Here is a 19,961-nt window from a genome sequence, read left to right as displayed (position 1 = left end):
CATATCTGTCAGATAAGGCAGCCCCAGAACAGGGCTTGTACTAACTCTGGAGACTATGAGCCCAGATTCTCTAGGGTCTTTCTTGGCTGCTCCCTGTGCCTCATTTCCCCATCTGTAGACTGATGGGGTTGGGTGAGATCACTGTCGTTACTCAGGAGGGTTAGCATAATATATTCCATATCTCTATAAAACTGAAAGAAGGAGTGCTGACTGGAAGGGGGATCAGTCTTCCTGCTGGGTTTCCCTCCTTCCATTTTAGGGCCACAGTTTTCCAATACCTCTCCCCCACTTCCTGACCAGCTCTAAGTTGCTATAGTTTTCTTCTCCACCTCTGGAAGTCAAGCTCATCTTGAGCCCCTTCTAACTTCCCAAGACAGAATTAAACAGAAGGCAAGATTCCTCATCTAAAGGGTCAATTTGATTCAGAAACTGCTGTTCAAGAAGGCAAAGAGAAAAACCCGGCACCGTGTTTCATGGGAATCTTTCAGCAACTGAGGGTTTCACTCCAACAAAAATATAGAAACAAAGGTGGTTTTTCCTGGGGGGCTCGGGGCTGGATCCTTGATCTTCCCCAAGAGCCCAGTAGTGTCCCTGAGGCAGGAGGGGCAGAGAGCTCTGCTCAGAATCTCTTTGGGCCCATCTGCAGGTTTTTGATCTCCAAGTTCCAACTGTTTGGCCTAGCACCTCGCGCTGACTTAATAGTTTCACGGAGCCTCCGGATCTCATCCTGTTGCCGATAGAACATCTTGCCGCAAGCTGGAAGCAAAGCACAGGCGATGGTCACAAAGGTGTAGCTAAGATAACAAGCTCCCTTTTGACCCAGAAAAGTGGAGGTTTCATATTATGTGGTTGGAGACATTGGGGAACAGTCTTCCTTTGGATCTGGTGGTGCTCAGGGCTTACTCCTGGCTCTGTGCTCAGAGATGCTCCAGATAGGGCTCAGGGGTACCAGGTCAGCTGCATATAGGGCAAGAACCTTACCCATTGTGCTATGACTATGGCTTCAGCCCCAAACCATGTTTTCTTTGTGAAGGCAAATGTTTTTTATTCCCCTACTCCCACTCCTCTATCTTTAGTCTATAGCAGGGTAGCCTTGTGTAAGAGAATAAACTTGAGCCTCTGGCTTACAAAGGATGTGCTCCAGGATGCTCAACTCTCAGCCTGGCCTTACATCTGACATTGAATTTTGGTTTTCCTTACGTCCTCTCCCAGGGAATAGAGGAAAAAAGACTTGACCCTGAGTATGACTGGATTTTGCTTTTAACCACCACTAAACTACGTATTTACCCTCTATTTTCTTTCTCTGGAAATTGGAAGTCAGAAAATAAAGCCCAGCATGATTAAGACTGTGTAGTTGCAGAGAACAGCACAAGCTGTTGGGGGCTCCTGTAGCTTTGTTATCTATTAGATACTTATGGGGGTAGGAGTGTTTGTACCATCATTTCATCACTGCAAGGACTGAGGTTAAGGGGAACTTGGTCCTTCAGTGAGTCCTCAGCAGAGCAAGGGCTCTGCTGGGAGAATTCCTCAAGTGGTATGGAATCAAGTGGTGTCCTCCGGCATCCCATATGGTTCTCTGAGTCTGCCAGGAGTGATTTCTAAGTGTGGAGCCAGGAGTAACCCCTGAGGGCTGCCAGTGTAATCCAAAAACCAAAAAAAGTATCCCACCACTCAAGATCAAGTTGTGTCCCACAGGAACTGCCTCCAAAAGCCACATCCAAACACTGACATGGTCTGGGGAGACAGTTGGGCAGAAGTGTGAAGTCCTGAGTCCAATCCCTGGCATTGCATATTTTCTATAGCATCACTGGGATAGTCTGGAAGGCCCCCATGATCACTACTGGATTGGCCTACAAAAAACAAACCATGGGGCTGGAGCAATAGCATAGTGGTAAGGTGTTTGCCTTGCACATGGCTGACCCAGATGGACCTGAGTTTGATCCCTGGCGTCCCATATGGTCCTCCAGCCAGGAGCGATTTCTGAGCACATAGCCAGGAGTAAGTCCTGAGCGTCACTAGGTGTGGCCCCAAAACCAAAAAAATCCTCAAGACAGGAAAATAAGATATAATCTTAGATGAAGAATATCAGAACAGGGAGAGTTTTATAGATTAATTAATTTGGGGGTGGGGGTGACACCTGGTGGTGCTCAAGTTAGTTACTCATGGCTCTGCACCCAGGAATCACTCCTGGAGGTACTTGGGGGACCATACAGGCTGCCAGAGATTGAACTTGGTTTGGCTGCGTGTAAGACAAGTGTCCTTCCCACTATATTAACTCTCCAGCTCCACGAATTTTTATTTTTAAGTTGTTTTGGATTTGGGACTCTGTGATGCTAGAGACTGAAACCACATAGCACATACACACGAAGTGACAGATACCAGCTCGGACTTACAGAAGGTTCCCTGCTACTGGTGTCCAAGCTTGTCTCTGGGCACAGGGGAGATGTTATGGACTTAGGCCACCCGAGCTGATGATTGTCCTCCCCTCTCATTATCTCCCCTTCAGCAGGATACCCACCTCCCACAGGTTCCCCTCCCTTCTATTCCCCCTGTCCACCCATCTCCTCCCACCTCATTCTCTGTCTTTGGTGGAGGGTAGTCAAATATATCAATGCCATTAGTCAGCCAGGCCTTCTTTTCCTCCACTTGCCACTCTGCTTCCCGTCTGGGCCCAGAGCTGGGCCGCCAACCATCTTCCATGGCCAGCTTTTCTGTCTGGCTCAGGAGCCGGGGAGAGGCTGGGGGCAGAGGCCCAGGGTTGGGCTTCTGTGAGGTCATAGTTTGGAGGCTGGGCTGTGGTTGGGAGTTCAGCAGTTCGCCTCCTGGCCTTAGGGACACCAGGACTGGCCCTGGAAGGAAAGCAAAGGGTAGTTTGAGAACTGATTGTCTGGGGGCAGTGGCACACAAACTCAGAGGGTGTGGGGTCAGACACCTCTGATTGACACAGCAAAACTGGACTTGCTGGAAGCTGTACCAGGAGGCCTAGAAACTTTGCAGGAAACTTATAGGTTTCATGGGCAAGGCTTTGAAGGGACAGTCCAGCCCCAGCCACACTGCTCTTGGCTCTATACCATTGAGGTAGGTGAGTGTGTGTGTGTGTGTGTGTGTGTGTGTGTGTGTATGTGTGTGTGTGTGTGTGTTAAATGGGGGTCTGAGGGGAAAGCAATCTCAGGCACAGAGGCGGCAGCTGCTATTGCCTCGTCATTCTGAGCTTGACTGACAAGGAGAGTGAATCAAGGAAGTGGAGTGGGTGCTCCTTGGACAAACATCAGACAGAGGGGATGGTATAGGTGGGGCAATTCTGAAACTATCCAGTCACTCCTATTCATCCATGGAGCTTCACAGATATTCATGCACTCAATTAATATAAAACACTTTCATCTTGTATTATTTTGTGGCGTGCAGGTCTGCCACATGCAAGATAAGTGCCTTCTCTGCTGCACTAGCTCTAGCCTGGACCATGGGCCGAAGTTTCCCTAGCACACACACCCTTGGTATGGAAAGAACTCTGAATGGCAGGGACAAGTCTCTCCCTAGACCAAGGGACAGTGTTGGTCACTAGGAATTGGCTAGCATTGGCCACTAAGTGCCTGCTTTGCAGTTAAGGAAGATATAGAAAAAGGCTAGACCCCTCTCTGTTACTTGGGGTCACTCTGACATTCTATTGTCCTGACCCCCATCATCCACCGCCACCCCAATTCACCCCTTTGCTTGCATCACCTTTATTCATCCCGTTAAGCCACTCCTGGGCCGTCATGGATGGCTGGGCCCCTGCTGTTGGGGGGTAGATGTCTTCTTGGTAGGACTCCGACTACAGAGAGAGTCAGGGCAGTGAGAACTGGAGGGCCAAGTTCTCACAGTTCTGAGAGCTGATGAATCCCAGACCCAGAGAGACTCCGGGTGGCTCCCCAGGCCACATGGCAACTCAGGAGCAGAGGGACTTGGGACACCAGTGACAATAAGAGGCCTGTTGCTGCCCGTAGGTCTGGGTTCCAGGCCAGGGTAGTCTCTCCAGCTAGGGTTCCCCTCTCCCTCCTAGAAGGCTCCCTACCCTTACCCTCCGGGGTACAATCATGGACACGGGTTCGATGAGGCTTTTGGTTGTGATCAACTTGTAGAATCTGAAGATCTCACAGGAAGATACGTCCAAACCTCTCTTTGGCATAACACCTGCGGGCATATGGCCACAGAAGGCCAAGAGAGAGAGGGGACAGAGAGGGTGCTGCATGCCTGACTCACAATGTTTCTTTTGCTCGAAAACTACTCAGAGCTTATGGGCAACTGGTCTGGCCCCATCTTTTAAGACTTCCCAGATTCTCAGGGACTTTCCAGGGTCCCCACTTCCAACCCCAGCTGTGCTAAACAGAGGGGCTCAGGCTTTCTTGTGGTGAAACATCTTTCCCCACCCTTTACCATTTACCTGTATCTTTGAGTGGTTTCTTGAAGATGTCACATTGTTGGGTCTTTTTTATTTTTTAATTTGTTGGGGGGGGTGGGGATTGGGTCACACTTGGTGTTGTTCAGAGGTCACTCAGTTCTGTGCTCAAGAATCACTCCTGGTGTTGTTAAGTGTACAATATGTGTTGTTGGGAATTGAATCATGGTTGGCCATATGCCAGGCAGGTGTCTTATTCCCTGTACTATCTTGTTAGCATCTTTGGGAGATTTGCTGATGCTCAGGTGATGTTCCTGGCTCTGTTTTCAGGTGGGGCTGGGGGCCCAATGTAGTGTCAGCAAGAGAATCACTGCATATAAGGCAAATACATTACCCTCTGTACTATTTAGCTGGCTCTTAGTTTTAATATATTTGGTGGGGGGGGGCACACCTAGTGATGCTCAGGGGTTACTCTTGGCTCTGTGCTCAGAAATCACTCCTGGCAGGCTTGGGGGACCATATGGGATGCCAGGGATTGAACCCAGTTCAGCCGCATGCAAGGCAAATGCTCTACCTGCTCTGGCCCATTAGTTTTATTTATTTATTTATTTATTTATTTATTTATTTATTTTTGGTGGTTTTTTTTTGGGGGGGGGGTCACACCCGGCAGTGCTCAGGGGTTATTCCTGGCTCCAGGCTCAGAAATTGCTCCTGGCAGGCACGGGGGACCATATGGGACGCCGGGATTTGAACCGATGACCTCCTGCATGAAAGGCAAACACCTTACCTCCATGCTATCTCTCCGGCCCCATAGTTTTATTTTTTAATCCTTAAACTTAAAAAAATCAGTGGACGGGGCCAAAGAGCATGAAGAGCATGGAGGTAGGGCATTTGCTTTGAGTGCAGAAGGACAGTGGTTCAAATCCCAGCATCCCATATGGTCCCCCAAGCCTGCCAGAAGTGATTTCTGAGCCTAGAGCCAGAAGTAACCCCTGAGCACTGCCGGGTGTGACCCAACCCCCCCAAAAAAAATTAGTGGGCAGTGGGGGCCAGAGCAATAGCACAGCAGGTAAGGCCATTTACACACAGATGACTTGGGTTGGATCCTCAGCATCCGCTATGGTCCCTTGAGCCTGCCAGGAGTGATTTCTGAGCTAAGAGCCAGGAGTAATCCCTGAGTGACACCAGAAGTGGCAAAAAAAAAAAAGGCAATGAAGAAAAAACTTGGGAGGGAGTTCAGGGTTAGGGTGTATGCCTTGCATATACTGACATGCCTTGTATATACTGACCTGGGTATACTGATCTGTGGCACGACATGGTCCTCTGAGCATCACCAAGTACAGCCCTCTAGGTCCCCAAGGCACCAAAACTGGCCAGATGCGCTTGAGCTACCCTTGGGTCTCGAATTAAATTATCAGCCAGGTTGGCCAGTGTTGCTGAGAGTGGCTGCCGGGTCCCCTAAGTAGTGCTTAGGAGCCTCCCCATATCCATCTTTAAGGAACAGAAAGTGGAACTGCACCCTAGGGCCCTCTTGGACTAGTCTGTCCCATTTCCTAGCTCTTGGTAAAAATGCTGAGCCCTACCTACATTTTTATCCTGGTCCCACACTTCTCTCCCTAAGCTGTGCAATGCTTGTCTCTCGGCTGTTTAAATGTCAGCTTCTCTGAGAAGCCTTCCTTGACTTCTTTGGTGTTCCTAGAGGCCCTACTACACACAATGGCCTGAGCCCCCATGAAGGCAATGCTGAGCTGCCAGCTCGCCTCTGACCCATCCCTCTCACCCTACAACCCCGGGGGTCCCTACTCACCGATACCCTTCTGTGGGTTAGAGGAACGGTACTCGGTCAGGTAGCTGAGATGAGGTTTGTTGGCATTCACCTCATAGTAGCGAATGTTCCCATCTCCCTGGAGAATGTGGGGGTCCATTCAGAGCTGGCTCCCACCAGTCGCCCCACCCCAAAGGCTACAAACCTCCACCGTGAGGGAGGAGGTGGCCAAACCACCTCACATCAGGGGATACTAGGTTGCATGGGGTGAGGGGTTCTCTCATTTCAACAATTGGTTTCCACAACAGGACCCCAGACCTACCCAAAGCAGAAGAGGTAGGAGCCCTCCTTTCTTAGAGCTACCCTGAGGGCCATTTGGTCTGAGGTCACCCAATGGGGATACCACAGAGGTCTCTGTGCTGTGAGGCCAAAATGACAGGTAGAGGAAAACGTATGGAGAGTGTTCAGGAGGCTACATACTGGCTGGTCCCCCTGCTTGAAGGGGTTCCCTTTAGATAAATACTGGTAGACCCCTCCTCACTTGAACTCACTGTAGGGAGGAATCACTTGGGGTATCTAGCCTGAGTCAAAGCCCCATCCCCAAGGCTTTTTGGGGAGCCCAGAAGATAGGAGAGAGGTACTGGTCTCATCACATCTGAACTTGACAGATATTTTTGCTTCTTCATTCCCTGTCCAGTTTCCCGGGGTCCTGCACTATGGGATAAGGCTCGGGATTCCCCAGTCAGCCTGTGGTCTGGGCTGCCACCTCCCTCCCATGCCAAGCTGACCTTCCCCACCATGTAGAGCATGTTGGTGTCTTCATCAAAGAAGGGAAACAGCACACCTGAGGAGCCGTCCAGGTCCTCCTCCACAATGGGCATGTTGAGGTGGTCCTGTAAGGGAAGGGGCCAGGCTGCAGTGACCTGGGTCAGCATTCCTGCCATGGGACCCTGCTATCACTTGGCCGATCCCTGAATACCCTTCTCTAGCATTCTGGACCTGAGCTCTGGTGCTTCTAACTGAGAGAGAATCCCATCCTCACCCTAGCTCCTGCAAAAGAAAAAGGATTCCTGCATGGGATTCTGGGAGAGACAGACAGAGAAAACTGACAGGCAGACAGAGAGATAAAAAGATAGACAGAGGCAGAAGAAAGACTTTATAGGCATGAGACAAAAACAGAGAAGAGAGACACCCTCTATTTTGCCAGCATTTGGTTTTTTTTTATTCTTTATTCACCATGTATTTTGCCAGCATCTTATTTTGAACCAGTTCTGCTGACCTCTGACTTCACTCCACTCTTTCCCTACCTGTTTTATTATTTATATGCATGCATAGAAAAATTCAGGGGATAGAAACCATTGGTTTAGTCTTTGCAACTGCTGCCAAGTGCTCCTCAAATCAATACTGTTTGGACTGGCCCTTGCCTTGACCCCCATCTTCAGCTGCCCTGTGGGGCCAACTCCTGTCTACAGGATTATATTCCCAGCCTTTGCTCCAGCTGCTCACTCTACACAAAAGGAACTTTGCTCCCCACCCCCAATCCTGGTGCCCTCCCTATAATGAGGGGATGTGGTCTTCTCTGGAACCTGCTTCCTCTTCCTCCTTAAAAAATGAGACAATGTCTGGGTTTGTCCCATCAGGCCATTAGAGCTTCCTTGTCAAGAATCCTTAACACTGGGCTGATGTACTTGAGGAATGGATGAGTTAAGTGAGTGAACAAGTAAATGAATGTGTGAATGAGCAAGTAAATGAAAGACTGAGTGACAGAGTGAGTGAATAAGTCAATGAATAAATGAGCAAGTAATGAATGAATGAATGCATGAGTGAATTAACAAATGACTGAACAAATGATTAAGTAAATGCATTAGTGCGTGAGGAGTGAATGAATGAGTAGTAAATGAATGAGTGGTGAATAAGTGTATTCTTGAGTGAATGAGTGAGTGAATGTGTCAGTGAGTGAATGAGTGAGTAAATGCATGAGCAAAGCAAGCCCGCATTCAGCTGAAGGTGCTGGTTAGGGGCAGAAGTGTGTGGCAAGGTAGACTCACCTGGTCCCACAGGGCCATCTGCCGGTTGTTCCATCTGGATGTGCCTGTGGACAGGAGCTTCTTCAGGGTTCCCAGAAATAAGACTTTGTTGGCTCGGTGCTCCTTGTAGCTTGATTCCTGCAGGGATAAGGCTAGGGATGGTGGCTCACCTCTTAGAACACTGTCCTTCCTCCTCTTCCAGTCTGTAGTCCTTTCAGGGACCCCAGCTCTGGCCTTTCTGGGTTCCTTCTTTTTTTTTTTGTTTTTGTTTTTGTTTTTGGGCCACACCCGGCGGTGCTTAGGGGTTACTCCTGGCTGTCTGCTCAGAAATAGCTCCTGGCAGGCACGGGAGACCATATGGGACACTGGGATTCGAACCAACCACCTTTGGTCCTGGATTGGCTGCTTGCAAGGCAAACGCCACTGTGCTATCTCTCCAGGTCCTGGTTCCTTCTTTTTATTTATTTATTTATTTGTTTATTTGTTTGTTTGTTTCTGGGTACCACCCGGCGGTGCCCAGGGGTTACTCCTGGCTCTGCGCTCAGAAATTGCTCCTGGCAGGCTCAGTGGACCATATGGATGGTGGGAATCGAACCTAAGTCTGTCTCAGGTTGGCTATGTACAAGGGCAAACACACTACTGCTTTGCTATCGCTCTGACCCTCTGGGTTCCTTCTACCCACTATTTACCCAGAGTCCTATTTTTTTGGAGTGGGGAATAAAGGCACACTCTCAACCAGTTCTGTGCTCTTGATAGGCTCCAAGGACAGAGTACTGATCCAGGAACTTCCAGGGGATAAACGGTGGTACCTAGGGTCCCTCCACACCACCTGCCAAGCCTACAGGTTGAGCTGAGGCACACTCACAGGTTTTGAATCAGACCAGGGTCAACCTCCAGCTTTAGACATAGACAAGTCAAAGAAACTCTGGGCTTGTTTTCTCCTTTAGAAAAACAGGCATGATCCTTTTTATAAGGCTGAGAAATGACAGATCTGGATGTGTCCCCCACAAATTCATATAGTATTATGAAATAGGGATAGAACAGTCAACTTCCCAGGGCTTCTGAGAGGACACACTGGGGTGAGGCTGCAGCCCAAACACTGTAGCTCCTACCCTCAACTCCCCTCCATTCACACACTGTACCCGTACCTGGAGGCAGGTCTCCACACGGGGGTCAATCACCCGGATCTTTCGGTCCTTACAGGAGGTGGCTATCAGGCTGCCATCCGCGTTGAAGGACATAGATAGGATCACGTCCTGGTGACAGTGAATTGTCCTCACGGGGCTCATGATTACAGACTCTTTTGTGTCCAGGTTCCAGACCATTACCTGCAGGACAGGGAGCTGGCTCTGAGAGCAGTGGCCTCACACCCCTCCCATGGGACTTATTTACCCCACCTCGCCTGCCCGGCTGCTGTGAAATACAGTATCCCCCCAGGGGAAGTTGCAGATGGCAAGTCTGGTCAAGGGGCCTCAGGTTGGAAGGATGGATCTAGTGATTGAAGTGGCCTGTGTCCCTGAAGGGAGGAAATGAATGGAAAACACCATCTGCTTCAGAGCAACAAAACATGCCTAGTGAAAGGACCAGCAACCAGTTAACCCCCTGGGTTTCCCAGGTCAAATCCTGGGGGTTTCTCAGTTCTCAGTTGCAGTTTCCATCCCATAGAGAGAAACTACCTTTCGGAGCTATCCCTTCCCATCACTGCCTCTGATGCCAAGAGTGCCCTCTGCAGTTTTGTATTGCAGATTGCACCACTCATGTTCACTTCTGGAAGAGGTTTGTACTCTGCACACTGGAGGCCAAGGGACCATCCTGGCATAGTGTATTTCCCCTGAGCCCTGCAGGAAGTAGCTGCCAAGCACTGCCAAGTGTGCTTCCTCAATCAAAGTAAGTAAATAAGAGCATTACTACAGCTAGGAGATCATTGGAGATGGAGCACGTGCCTAGCATAAGCTCCGAATACTGTGAACCTGAGCAAAGAGCTGTCAGGTCCGCACTGATCCAGGTTCTACTACCACCACTCCTGGACACTGCTGGGTTACCCTTATAAAACCCAGAGCATTTCTGCTCAGGAGGACTGGAGCCTCCCAATCAATCCCACACACTGTCCTGATCACCACTGAAGCTCCCAAGTTGCCTGCCAAGGTCCATGGGTTTCCAGGCAGAGTTAGCAAGCCCTGAGCCCTAAAGCAGACCCCACCACATGGTGAAGAAGCAGAGAAGACAGAAGCTGAACTGGGTCACAGGACATTGAGTCAGACAGCCTTTCCTACAGCACCAGATGGCCCAGTCTTCAGGGCCCACAGCCTGTTAGCCTGGCTGTCCATTGGGCAGGAAAAAGCTATTCTTGTTTTATTTTAGTTTAGTTTAGTTTTTGGGCCACATATGGCGATACTCAGGGGTTACTCCTGGCTATGAGCTCAGAAATCGCTCCTTGGCTTGGGGGACCATATGGGATGCCCTGGATCAAACAGTGGTTCGTCCCAAGCTAGCTTGGGTAAGGCAGATGCCTTACCACTTGCACCACCACTATAACCCCTCTTGTTTTATTTTTGTTATTTTTATTTTTATTTTGATCACTTGATGTGATTAAGGTTTATTCCTGACTCTGCACTCAGGGATTAGTCCTGGGAGAGATGATATGGGGTGTCATGGATTGAACCCAGGTTAGTCATGTGCAAGGCCTTAACTGTTGTGCTATCTCTCGGGTCACTCAGGAATAAACTTTATTGAGTAGGTGCTTGGAGATGAAGATGTTTCCCTAAAAATAATTTCCATGCAGATTCTCAAAATATTACCTTATTTGGAAAGAGTTTATGCATACAGCAGTTAGATGTGGTCACTATGAGCCAGGGTTAAAGATATTCAGTGATGAGCATCCTTCCAGCCATGGGTGAGAACCCAGGAGACACACTGAGAAGAGGCTAATGAGAAGTGGGGGGCAGGTTGTAGGGATGTGGCCACCAGCTAATGAAAGGGTCTTAGATGCTAGGGTCTTAGAAGGAAGCACAGTCCAAGAACACCATGAGAATCTACTCTTAAAGTCTGGAGTTCCCCAAATTCCAAAATGTGTTAGACCTCATTTCAGTACCCCAGGAAAACAATCCAGAGGCTCACCTTGTAGTCGTAGCCAGCACTGAGGAGGATGTTGGCAGCAGTGGGATGCCACTCCACCAGGCCCACCCTACGGGCGTGGCCCAGCAGCTCCTTTCGGCAGGTGGTGATGTTCCTTGCCAGAATTTGCTTGGGGATGTCCCAGATTTTCACCTGTCAGGAGAGACAAAGCGGGGCATGGTTACAGTTACTCTGGTTCCATGAGGGGCGCATGGTGGTTTCCCTGGTGAGTCTGTGCTCTGAGGTACCACAGAAGGGAGGACAGTGGCTTCAGCAGAGCTAGGAACAGGTCTCTGAGAGTGCAGTTAGTGGGCTGGAACCATCAGCTGAAGAGTAGTAGAGAGTAGAGAACTGTGTCTCCCAGCCTAGGACATCCCTCCACCAACAGCCAGCTCCCTGTGCCAAAGACCCAGGGGAGAAATGGTCTGACATGCCCAGAAGGGCATCAGGGAGCCACTACATTTCCTGAAGCAGGAGAGAGTAGGATCACAGTCTCTGCTTTAAAAGGGCCCCTTGGTGACCTGGAAGAGAAAGGCTGAAGGTCAGAAGTTGGTGAAGGTAGACACACAGGGGCAGGGGTGTATGACAGATGTTGTCCTGGTCCAGGGTGAAAGGGCTACTGCAGCAGGGAGGAAGCTGCTGACATGGAGATGTAAGAATGGAGGCATATCTACAAACATGTTTGTAATCATGATGCTTAATAAAGATATTATTGAAAAAATAAAAATAAATAAATAATTAAAATATTTTAATAGTACCCCAGAAGAGAGAAATAGCATGGAGGTAGGGCATTTGCCTTGCAATGGTGGTTCGAATCCCAGCATCCCATATGATCCCCTGAGCCTGCCAGGAGCAATTTCTAAGTGCAGAGCCAGGAGTAATCCCTGAGTGCTGCCGGGTGGGACCCAAAAACCAATCAACCAACCAACAAACAAACCAAAAAATACATTTTCAATTTAGGACTTGATTGAATTAGTGAAAGTAATTACAATTTGGCACTAGATAGCAAATTAAGATGAGAATTTTGAAGCAGGGGCTTCAAATAATTTAGAGAAATAATGTTAATTCTGTCAAACAGTTGAATTATTTTATGTCTATTCAACAATTTTATTTTCATTCCAGAATTTTCCTGGAAAATAAAAACCAATAAAATGCTTTTACATTTTAATTTTTCGAAGAAAATTTTAAACTTATGTTGATGAAGACAATAAAGCCATTTTAATAAAGTCTGTTATAAACTTAAAAAAAAAAAGAATGGAGGCATTGGGGCTGGAGCAGTAGCACAACAGGTAGGGTACATGCTTTGTACACAGCTGACCAAATTTGATCCCAGCATCCCATATGGTCCCCTGAGCACCAGCAGGTGTGGCCCAAACAATATCAACAAAAAGAATGGAGGCATAAAAATGGGAGGGGGGGCACATTGGAGTTCCAGAAAGCTGGGGCATGTGGACACAAGCTCCTGAGTAAATATCCCCTTTCCCTTTGAGGTACCTAGATGCGGTTTTTAGTAGATTTGACTTTAAGATTGGCAAATCTTTATTCCTTTCTCATAAAAGCAGCCAGGGGGCGCAGAGAGAAAGCACAGGAGAAGGCACTTGCCTTGCATGTTTGTGGAACCCTGGCTACCAAATATGATCTCTTGAGCACCACCAGGAGTCATTCCTGAATATAGCCAGGAGCAGCACTTGACACTGCTGAGTGTGGCTCAAACTCCAATCCCACCACCCACAGATATGAAATTTTTTGTTTTGTTTTGTTTTTGGGTCACACCCAGCAGTGCTCAGGCATTACTCCTGGCTTTACACTCAGAAATGGCTCCTGGCAGGCTCGGGGAGACCATATGGGATGCCGGAATTTAACCACTGACCTTCTGCATACAAGGCAAACACCTTATCTCCATGCTATCTCTCTGGCCCCGATATGAAATTATTTTAATTAAAAAAATAAAAGCCTGGGGCCGGAGAGATAGCATGGAGGTAAGGCGTTTGCCTTTCATGCAGGAGGTCATCGGTTCAAATCCCAGCATCCCATATGGTCCCCGTGCCTGCCAGGAGCAATTTATGAGCCTGGAGCCAGGAATAATCCCTGAGCACTGCCGGGTGGGACCCAAAAACCACACACACACACACACACACACACACACACACACAATAAATAAAAGCCTGTTGTCAAACTCATGATGGTTGTGCCAGGTTCTAGAGTGAAGATCCCTGGTAAGGATGCTGCATAGAAAGGCACCAGGATGGGAGATAAACTTGGATTACATTGGCTTCCCTTGGACTGAGAAGTGAGTGCAGAATAAATAATAATAAATATGCATACATGACAGCAGAGACTGTGGTTTAAGGCCCAGCAGTTGGAAGGATGGGAACTTTGGGAGACTGTTTGGGCATTCTTGTCCTAAAAGCTGCCTCCACACCCCCCATCTCTGGTCAAACTCTCCTTCCCTCTGCTTGAGGATGAAGTGGTCCACCTTCCACGAAAGTGGCCATTCTTACTGGATACATATCTTGCTGGATTCCCACCCGCCAATAAGGAGCAATGCTGCCTAATTTTGAAGAAAGTGCACAGAGCAACACAGAGCCTAGAGCTTCTACCCTCAATCTAAGCTGTCCCACTCCTGAGACACTGTGAGATTTCACCGAGTGGGCTAGCTGGCCCCTCCTCCCCCACATCTCTACGACACAGCCTCTCATCACCTGATACTCACCGTGGCATCCTCAGAACACGAGGCAATCTCAAAATCATTGAAGGGGTTCCATTTGATGTCTAATACGTTCTTTTGGTGTCCACACACCTTTGGGTAGTGGGGGTCTAGCTTTCCAGTCTGCAAAACAAAGCCATGAAATGGTGAAGGATCTACATGGTATGACTGAAACTTAATCATGAACAACTTTGTAACTGCATATCTCACAGTGATTTAAAGAGTTTATTAAAACTACAATAACAACAATGGGGCTGGAGCAATAGCACAGCGGTAGGGCATTTGCCATGCATGCAGCTGACCTAGGACAGAACTGGGATCGATCCCCAGCATAACATATGGTCCCCTGAGCCAAGAGCAATTTCTGAGAGCATAGTTAGGAGCAACCTCTGAACTTCACAGGTTTGGCCCCAATCCAAAACAAAAATAACGAAAACAAACATACAGAGATAGAAGGGTCAGGCTGAGATGGGGTTAATCTACTCCATACCCATTGGCTATGCTTTTCTACCTGTCTCCAACCCTAGTGCCTCATTTTCCATACTGAAGCCCCCAGAAGTAATGGTGGGTTCCCTAGTTTCATGCCATGGTTCCCAATTGATGTGATTTTCACTTGTGGCCCCCTTGGAGTATGGCCCCTGGTTGAGGGGTAGATAATGAGGTTAATCTAGGCCTTCTCCTCCTACCCCCAACCCTATTCCACATGACCAGAGCACACATTATTTCCCTAACTCCTCAAGCTTCTGTCAGCATGATAGAACTGTGGTAGGTTTTACTGGGTCCCTGGCATCCTATACAGTCCCTGAACCCACCAAGAGTGATTCCTGAGTGCAGAGGCAGGAGTAGCTCCTGACCACAACTGGGTGAAGCCCCAAAAACAAAAACAAAAACAGAAAAAAAAACAAATAATGTATTCCTACAAAGGAATATTATTCAGAAAAAAAGGGAATGAAGGGGCCAGGAGTGTTAGCACAGTGGGTAGGGCATTTGCCTTGCATGCAGCAGACTGATTCATTCTCTGATAGCTCATATGATTCCCTGAGTACCACACAAGAATGATCCCTGAGCGAAGAGCAGGAGTAATGCCTGAGTGTATCTGGGTTTGGCCCAAAAACTAAAAAAGGGAATGAAAAACACAAAAAACAACAAAAAAAAACTAAAAAGGGGAATGATATGTCAACAGAGATGACCATTGGGGCACTATCTAAGGGAACCTTGACAGTATTAGGCTAAGTGAAAGACATCGGTCCTAAAAATCCACAGTTTGCGGGCCCGGAGAAATAGCACAGCGGCGTTTGCCTTGCAAGCAGCCAATCCAGGACCAAAGGTGGTTGGTTCGAATCCCGGTGTCCCATATGGTCCCCCGTGCCTGCCAGGAGCTATTTCTGAGCAGACAGCCAGGAGTAACCCCTGAGCACTGCCGGGTGTGACCCAAAAACCAAAAAAAAAAAAAAAAAAATCCACAGTTTGCAAGGAAAATGGCTCTAAAGGCTGGAGCATCTAAAGGGGCCTGAGAGATAGCACAGAGGGTAGAGCATTTGCCTTACATGTGGAAGACCTGGGTTTGATCCCTAGCATCCCATATAGTCCTTTGAAATGTCAGGAATGACTCCTGAGTGCAGAGCTAAGAGTAATCTCTGAGCACCACCAAGTGTGGACCCCAAACAAAACAAGGCTGGTGTATAAGTGTTGTAAGCAGGAGCCCCAGGTTCGATCCCCAGTCCAACATGATCCCTATGTACAACCACCAGGGAAGTGGTTACTCTCAAAAATTGCTGGAAGGGGACTGGAGAGATGCAGTGGTAGGATGCACAGTGGAAGGGCATTTGCCTCGCATGCAGCCAAACTAAGACGGGCATTGGTTCGAATTCCGACATTCCATATGGTCCCCGAGCCTGCTAGGACTGATTTCTGAGCACAGAGCCAGGAGTAACACCTAAATGCTGCTGGGTGTGGCCCCAAAACAAAACAAGAAAACTGCTGAAAGGAGGTAAAGTGATATGCATGGATCCTTTCAGTAACAGTATTGTAAACCACAGTGTCTAAAAGGAAATGAGGAGGGGCCAGAGCAATAGCCAGTGAGTAGGACACTTGTTTTGCAGGCAGTCAATCCAGGTTCAACCCCTGGCATCCCATGTGGTCCTCCATGCCTGCCAGAAGCGATTTCTGAGCACAGAGCCAGGAGTAACCACTGAGCACTGCTGGGTGTGGTCCAAAAAAACAAAAATAAATACATAAATAATACTTAAAAAAACTAAAAGAATACATAAAAAATATAAATAAGAGGGATGGAGTGATAGCACAGTGGTAAGGCATTTGCCTTGCATGTGGCTAACACAGGACAGACCCCAGTTTGAATCCTGGCATCCCATATGGTCCCCTGAGCCTGCCAGGAGAGACTTCTCCTGAGTAACCCCTGAGTGCTGCCGGGTGTGACCCAACACACACACACACACACTCACACACACACACACACACACACACACACACACACACACACACGGAAAAAAAGAAAGTATCTGCCACGGAAGCAATCTGGGGTGTGGGAGGGAAACCGGGGACATTGATGGGCACTGGTAAAGGGATGAAGGGATGGGTGCGCAAATATTCTAAGATTGAAACTCAGTCATGAGTGACTTTGAATTACAGTGATTCACTAGTTTAAAAAAAATGGAAACACTGCTAGGTGAAGACTAAAAAACAACCACATCCAGAAAAAAAAATAAAGAAAAAAAAGTCACATGAGGACCACATGAGTCCTCTTCAATGATGGAATGGCTGTCTCCATTAAGCAAACAAACACTTTCCCTTGATGTGTTCAGAAAAATGTTTAGAAAAATCTAGAACAGGGGCCGGAGAGATAGCATGGAGGTGGGGCGTTTGTCTTTTATGCAGAGGGCCGGTGATTCGAATCCCGGCATCTCATATGTTCCCCTGAGCTTTTCAGGAGCGATTTCTGAGCGCAGAGCCAGGAGTAACCCCTGAGCACTGCCAGGTGTGACCCAAAAACCAAAAAATCTAGAACAAGTGAGTCCACAGAAACTGAAGCCAATTTGTGGCTTCTGTGACCTAGAGAGGGGCCAGGGAAGAAATAGTCAATGGGAATGTGATTTCTTCTTGTTTTATTTTTTGTTTATGGAACATGTTTGGTGGCACTCCTGGGTTATTCCTGGCTGTGCTCAGAAATCGCTCCTGGCAGGCTCGGAGGACCACCTGGGATGCCTGGAACCAAACCAAACTGGGTCCGTCCTGGGGCAGCCACATGCAAGGCAATGCATGCCACTGTGCTATTGCTCTGACCCGGGATCAAATCTAGGTTGGCTGCATGCAAGGTAAATGCTCGATCCACTGTATTGTCACTTAGCCCAAAGATGATTTCATTTGGAGGTAGGGCATAGTTCCTGTGCCCTATCAGGAATGATCTTGGAGGACAGAGTCATAAGTAAGACTTGAGTATCATCAAATGTGACCCAAACTTCAAAAAAAGAAGAAAAGAGGGGACCGGAGAAATAGCATGGAGGTAAGACATTTTCCTTGCATGCAGAAGGACAGTGGCTCAAATCCCAGCATCCCATATGGTCCTCCGAGCCTGCCAGGAGCGATTTCTGAGTGTAAAGCCAGGAGTATCCCCTGAGCGCTGCCGAGTGTGACCCAAAAACAAAAGCAAAAACAAAAAAAAAGGAGAAAAAAAGGTGGGTTAACTTTCTGCTTTTTCATGTTTTCTTCTGAGAATTTCTTTTTGTTTGTGTGTTTGTTTTTGGGTCACACCCAGCGGCACTCAGTAGTTACTCTGGGTTCTGCTCCAGAAATTGCTTCTGGCAGGCTCAGGGATAATATGAGATGCTGGGGTTCGAACCACTATCCATCCTGGATCGGCTGAGGCAAACACCCTAATGCTGTGCTATCTATCTCTTCGGCCCCTCCTGAGAATTTCTGCAGAAATTCCAGGTTCACAGTCTAGGCCAGACTGTCCAAAGTGTGGCTTTCCAACAGTACGGAGAGACTTGGATTTCCTGCTGTTCAGGATCACCACACCAGCTCAGTGGCAGAAAATTGGAGCTATCAAGGGTTAAATGTTCATATTACCCATCATACCACTGCAACCAGGCGGAACAGGCCCAGGGCCCTCTACCTGCCAAAGCAGACTTCGTTCACATCTGTTTCTGGTTCAGGGGTCCCACTACCAGCATGCTCCCTGCTCATCTGAATATCTAAGTGATGTAGATAGCAGAGAAGACCACTGGCCTATAGCCATTCATGAGGTGCCTCTTTCTGAGACACTCAAGGGACCACACTCTGCAGGGTGTAGCTAAGCACCAGCCAGATGTATCTCTGCAATGTTGCCAGAGAGAGCTGGACTCCAGAAGCTCAGTGTTTTTTGGTTTTGTTTGGGGGTCACACCCAACTATGTCACTATATCCAGGAATCACTCCTGGCAGTACTTGGGGAACCATATGAGATGAAGGGGATCGAACCTGGGTTGGCCACATGCAAGGCAAACAACACCTGACCCGCTGTACTTCTGGCCTTCGAGGAATCACAGTCTTGTGAAGGGGCTCCTTGTAACACTTTTCAGTCCAGGTTCCTGACATCTGAAAACAGTAGTGAGCCACTTGACTCAATCACAGCTGTGGCTTGTGGCTAAATCATGGGGAAACCTTGGGCTGTTCTCTAGTCCTGCTTCTTGGTGCTGTGAAGGTGCTAGAGGTAGAGACTGAAGCCACACACACACCTGGATGCAGCCAGAAGAGAGCTGAAAGTGCCGGGGATCAAGCTACCAGGACGGTATTCCATCTCCCTCTTCCCCTTCACTATTCCTTGCCCTGCCTTTGCAGACACCACTGCACTTTCATAGAATGTCTTGAGTCTATGCTGAGAGAAACATGAGCAAAGACACAATGGTGGTCCCTGACTGCTGGATAGTCTGCAAGAAGAACAGACAATTGGGCTTCCCCAGGTCTGTTGGGGAAATTCAGAGACAGGTATAGAGGAGTTTCTGCATACATATCTGCAAATACAGGAGACAGGCTGCTCCCCCATTTTAGAAATACCCAGCTCCCCTCATCTCTCCATCATCAAGAATCTCCATTTCCTTGCCCTACACTGAAGTGGGAAGGTAGATTAAAGTGCTGTCAGAATATGAGGATGTGACACTTAGATGTCCATTACTTAACACAGTTCTGTAAAGAGATTCCTGTTTCTAGGAGACACTCAAATAGGGAGGGGTAAAGGCAAAGAAATGTGATTTACCCTCGAATGGTTCAGAAAAAAATTTTTTTTACACACAATATTCATATTCAGAGAGAAACAGGAATCCGGATTTGCTGCTGTATTCGTGATTTGTGGGCTGTAGCACATGGTCTCCAGCAGACAATTTTGTGGTTAGCCAATGGCTCTGCCTCCTCCAGGGATGAAAAATATCAGGCCTCTAGGCAGGAAAGACAAGAAAATATTCCCGGACACCTGCAGTAGGGAAGCACCCACAGCCAGGACCCTGTAGGGAGATCACTCACCTATGGGTCATACATAGCTCAGCTCTCCATGAGACCAAATAACCCATCAAAGTCCACACCCAACCTCCAGGCATTCAGCACATATCACAGGGCAAGCTTCCAATTCTTTTCTTTTCTTTTCTTTTCTTTTCTTTTCTTTTCTTTTGTTTTCTTTTCTTTTCTTTTCTTTTCTTTTCTTTCTTTCTTTCTTTCTTTCTTTCTTTCTTTCTTTCTTTCTTTCTTTCTTTCTTTCTTTCTTTCTTTCTTTCTTTCTTTCTTTCTTTCTTTCTTTCTTTCTTTCTTTCTTTCTTTCTTTCTTTTTCTTTCTTTCTTTCTTTCTTTCTTTCTTTCTTTCTTTCTTTCTTTCTTTCTTTCTTTCTTTTTTTTTTTTGGTTTTTGGGTCATACCCGGCAGCGCTCAGGGATTACTCCTGGCTCCATGCTCAGAAATCGCTCCTGGTAGGCTCAGGGGACCATATGGG

At 47.9% G+C, this 19,961-nt stretch overlaps 1 protein-coding gene across 1 annotated transcript in view; it reads right to left on the bottom strand.

Moving 5' to 3' along the window:
* Positions 1 to 274: 274 nt before the first annotated feature.
* CORO2A (coronin 2A) overlaps positions 275 to 19,961 on the bottom strand; it is a 69,797-nt gene continuing 50,110 nt past the window's right edge. The window contains exons 4-14 of the mRNA XM_049784369.1: positions 13,995 to 14,111; positions 11,285 to 11,434; positions 9,316 to 9,495; positions 8,189 to 8,305; positions 6,929 to 7,033; positions 6,183 to 6,279; positions 4,058 to 4,170; positions 3,721 to 3,811; positions 2,572 to 2,849; positions 2,374 to 2,382; positions 275 to 745 (exon numbers count right to left, since the gene is read on the bottom strand). Of these exons, the coding sequence (XP_049640326.1) occupies positions 620 to 745; positions 2,374 to 2,382; positions 2,572 to 2,849; positions 3,721 to 3,811; positions 4,058 to 4,170; positions 6,183 to 6,279; positions 6,929 to 7,033; positions 8,189 to 8,305; positions 9,316 to 9,495; positions 11,285 to 11,434; positions 13,995 to 14,111 (1,383 nt within the window). The 3' untranslated portion in view covers positions 275 to 619. The remainder of the gene's footprint in view (positions 746 to 2,373; positions 2,383 to 2,571; positions 2,850 to 3,720; positions 3,812 to 4,057; positions 4,171 to 6,182; positions 6,280 to 6,928; positions 7,034 to 8,188; positions 8,306 to 9,315; positions 9,496 to 11,284; positions 11,435 to 13,994; positions 14,112 to 19,961) is intronic.

The sequence above is a fragment of the Suncus etruscus genome, chromosome 1, assembly GCF_024139225.1.
Source record: "Suncus etruscus isolate mSunEtr1 chromosome 1, mSunEtr1.pri.cur, whole genome shotgun sequence".
In the NCBI taxonomy this organism is placed as follows: domain Eukaryota; kingdom Metazoa; phylum Chordata; class Mammalia; order Eulipotyphla; family Soricidae; genus Suncus; species Suncus etruscus.
This window is presented reverse-complemented; position numbering and strand designations above follow the sequence as displayed.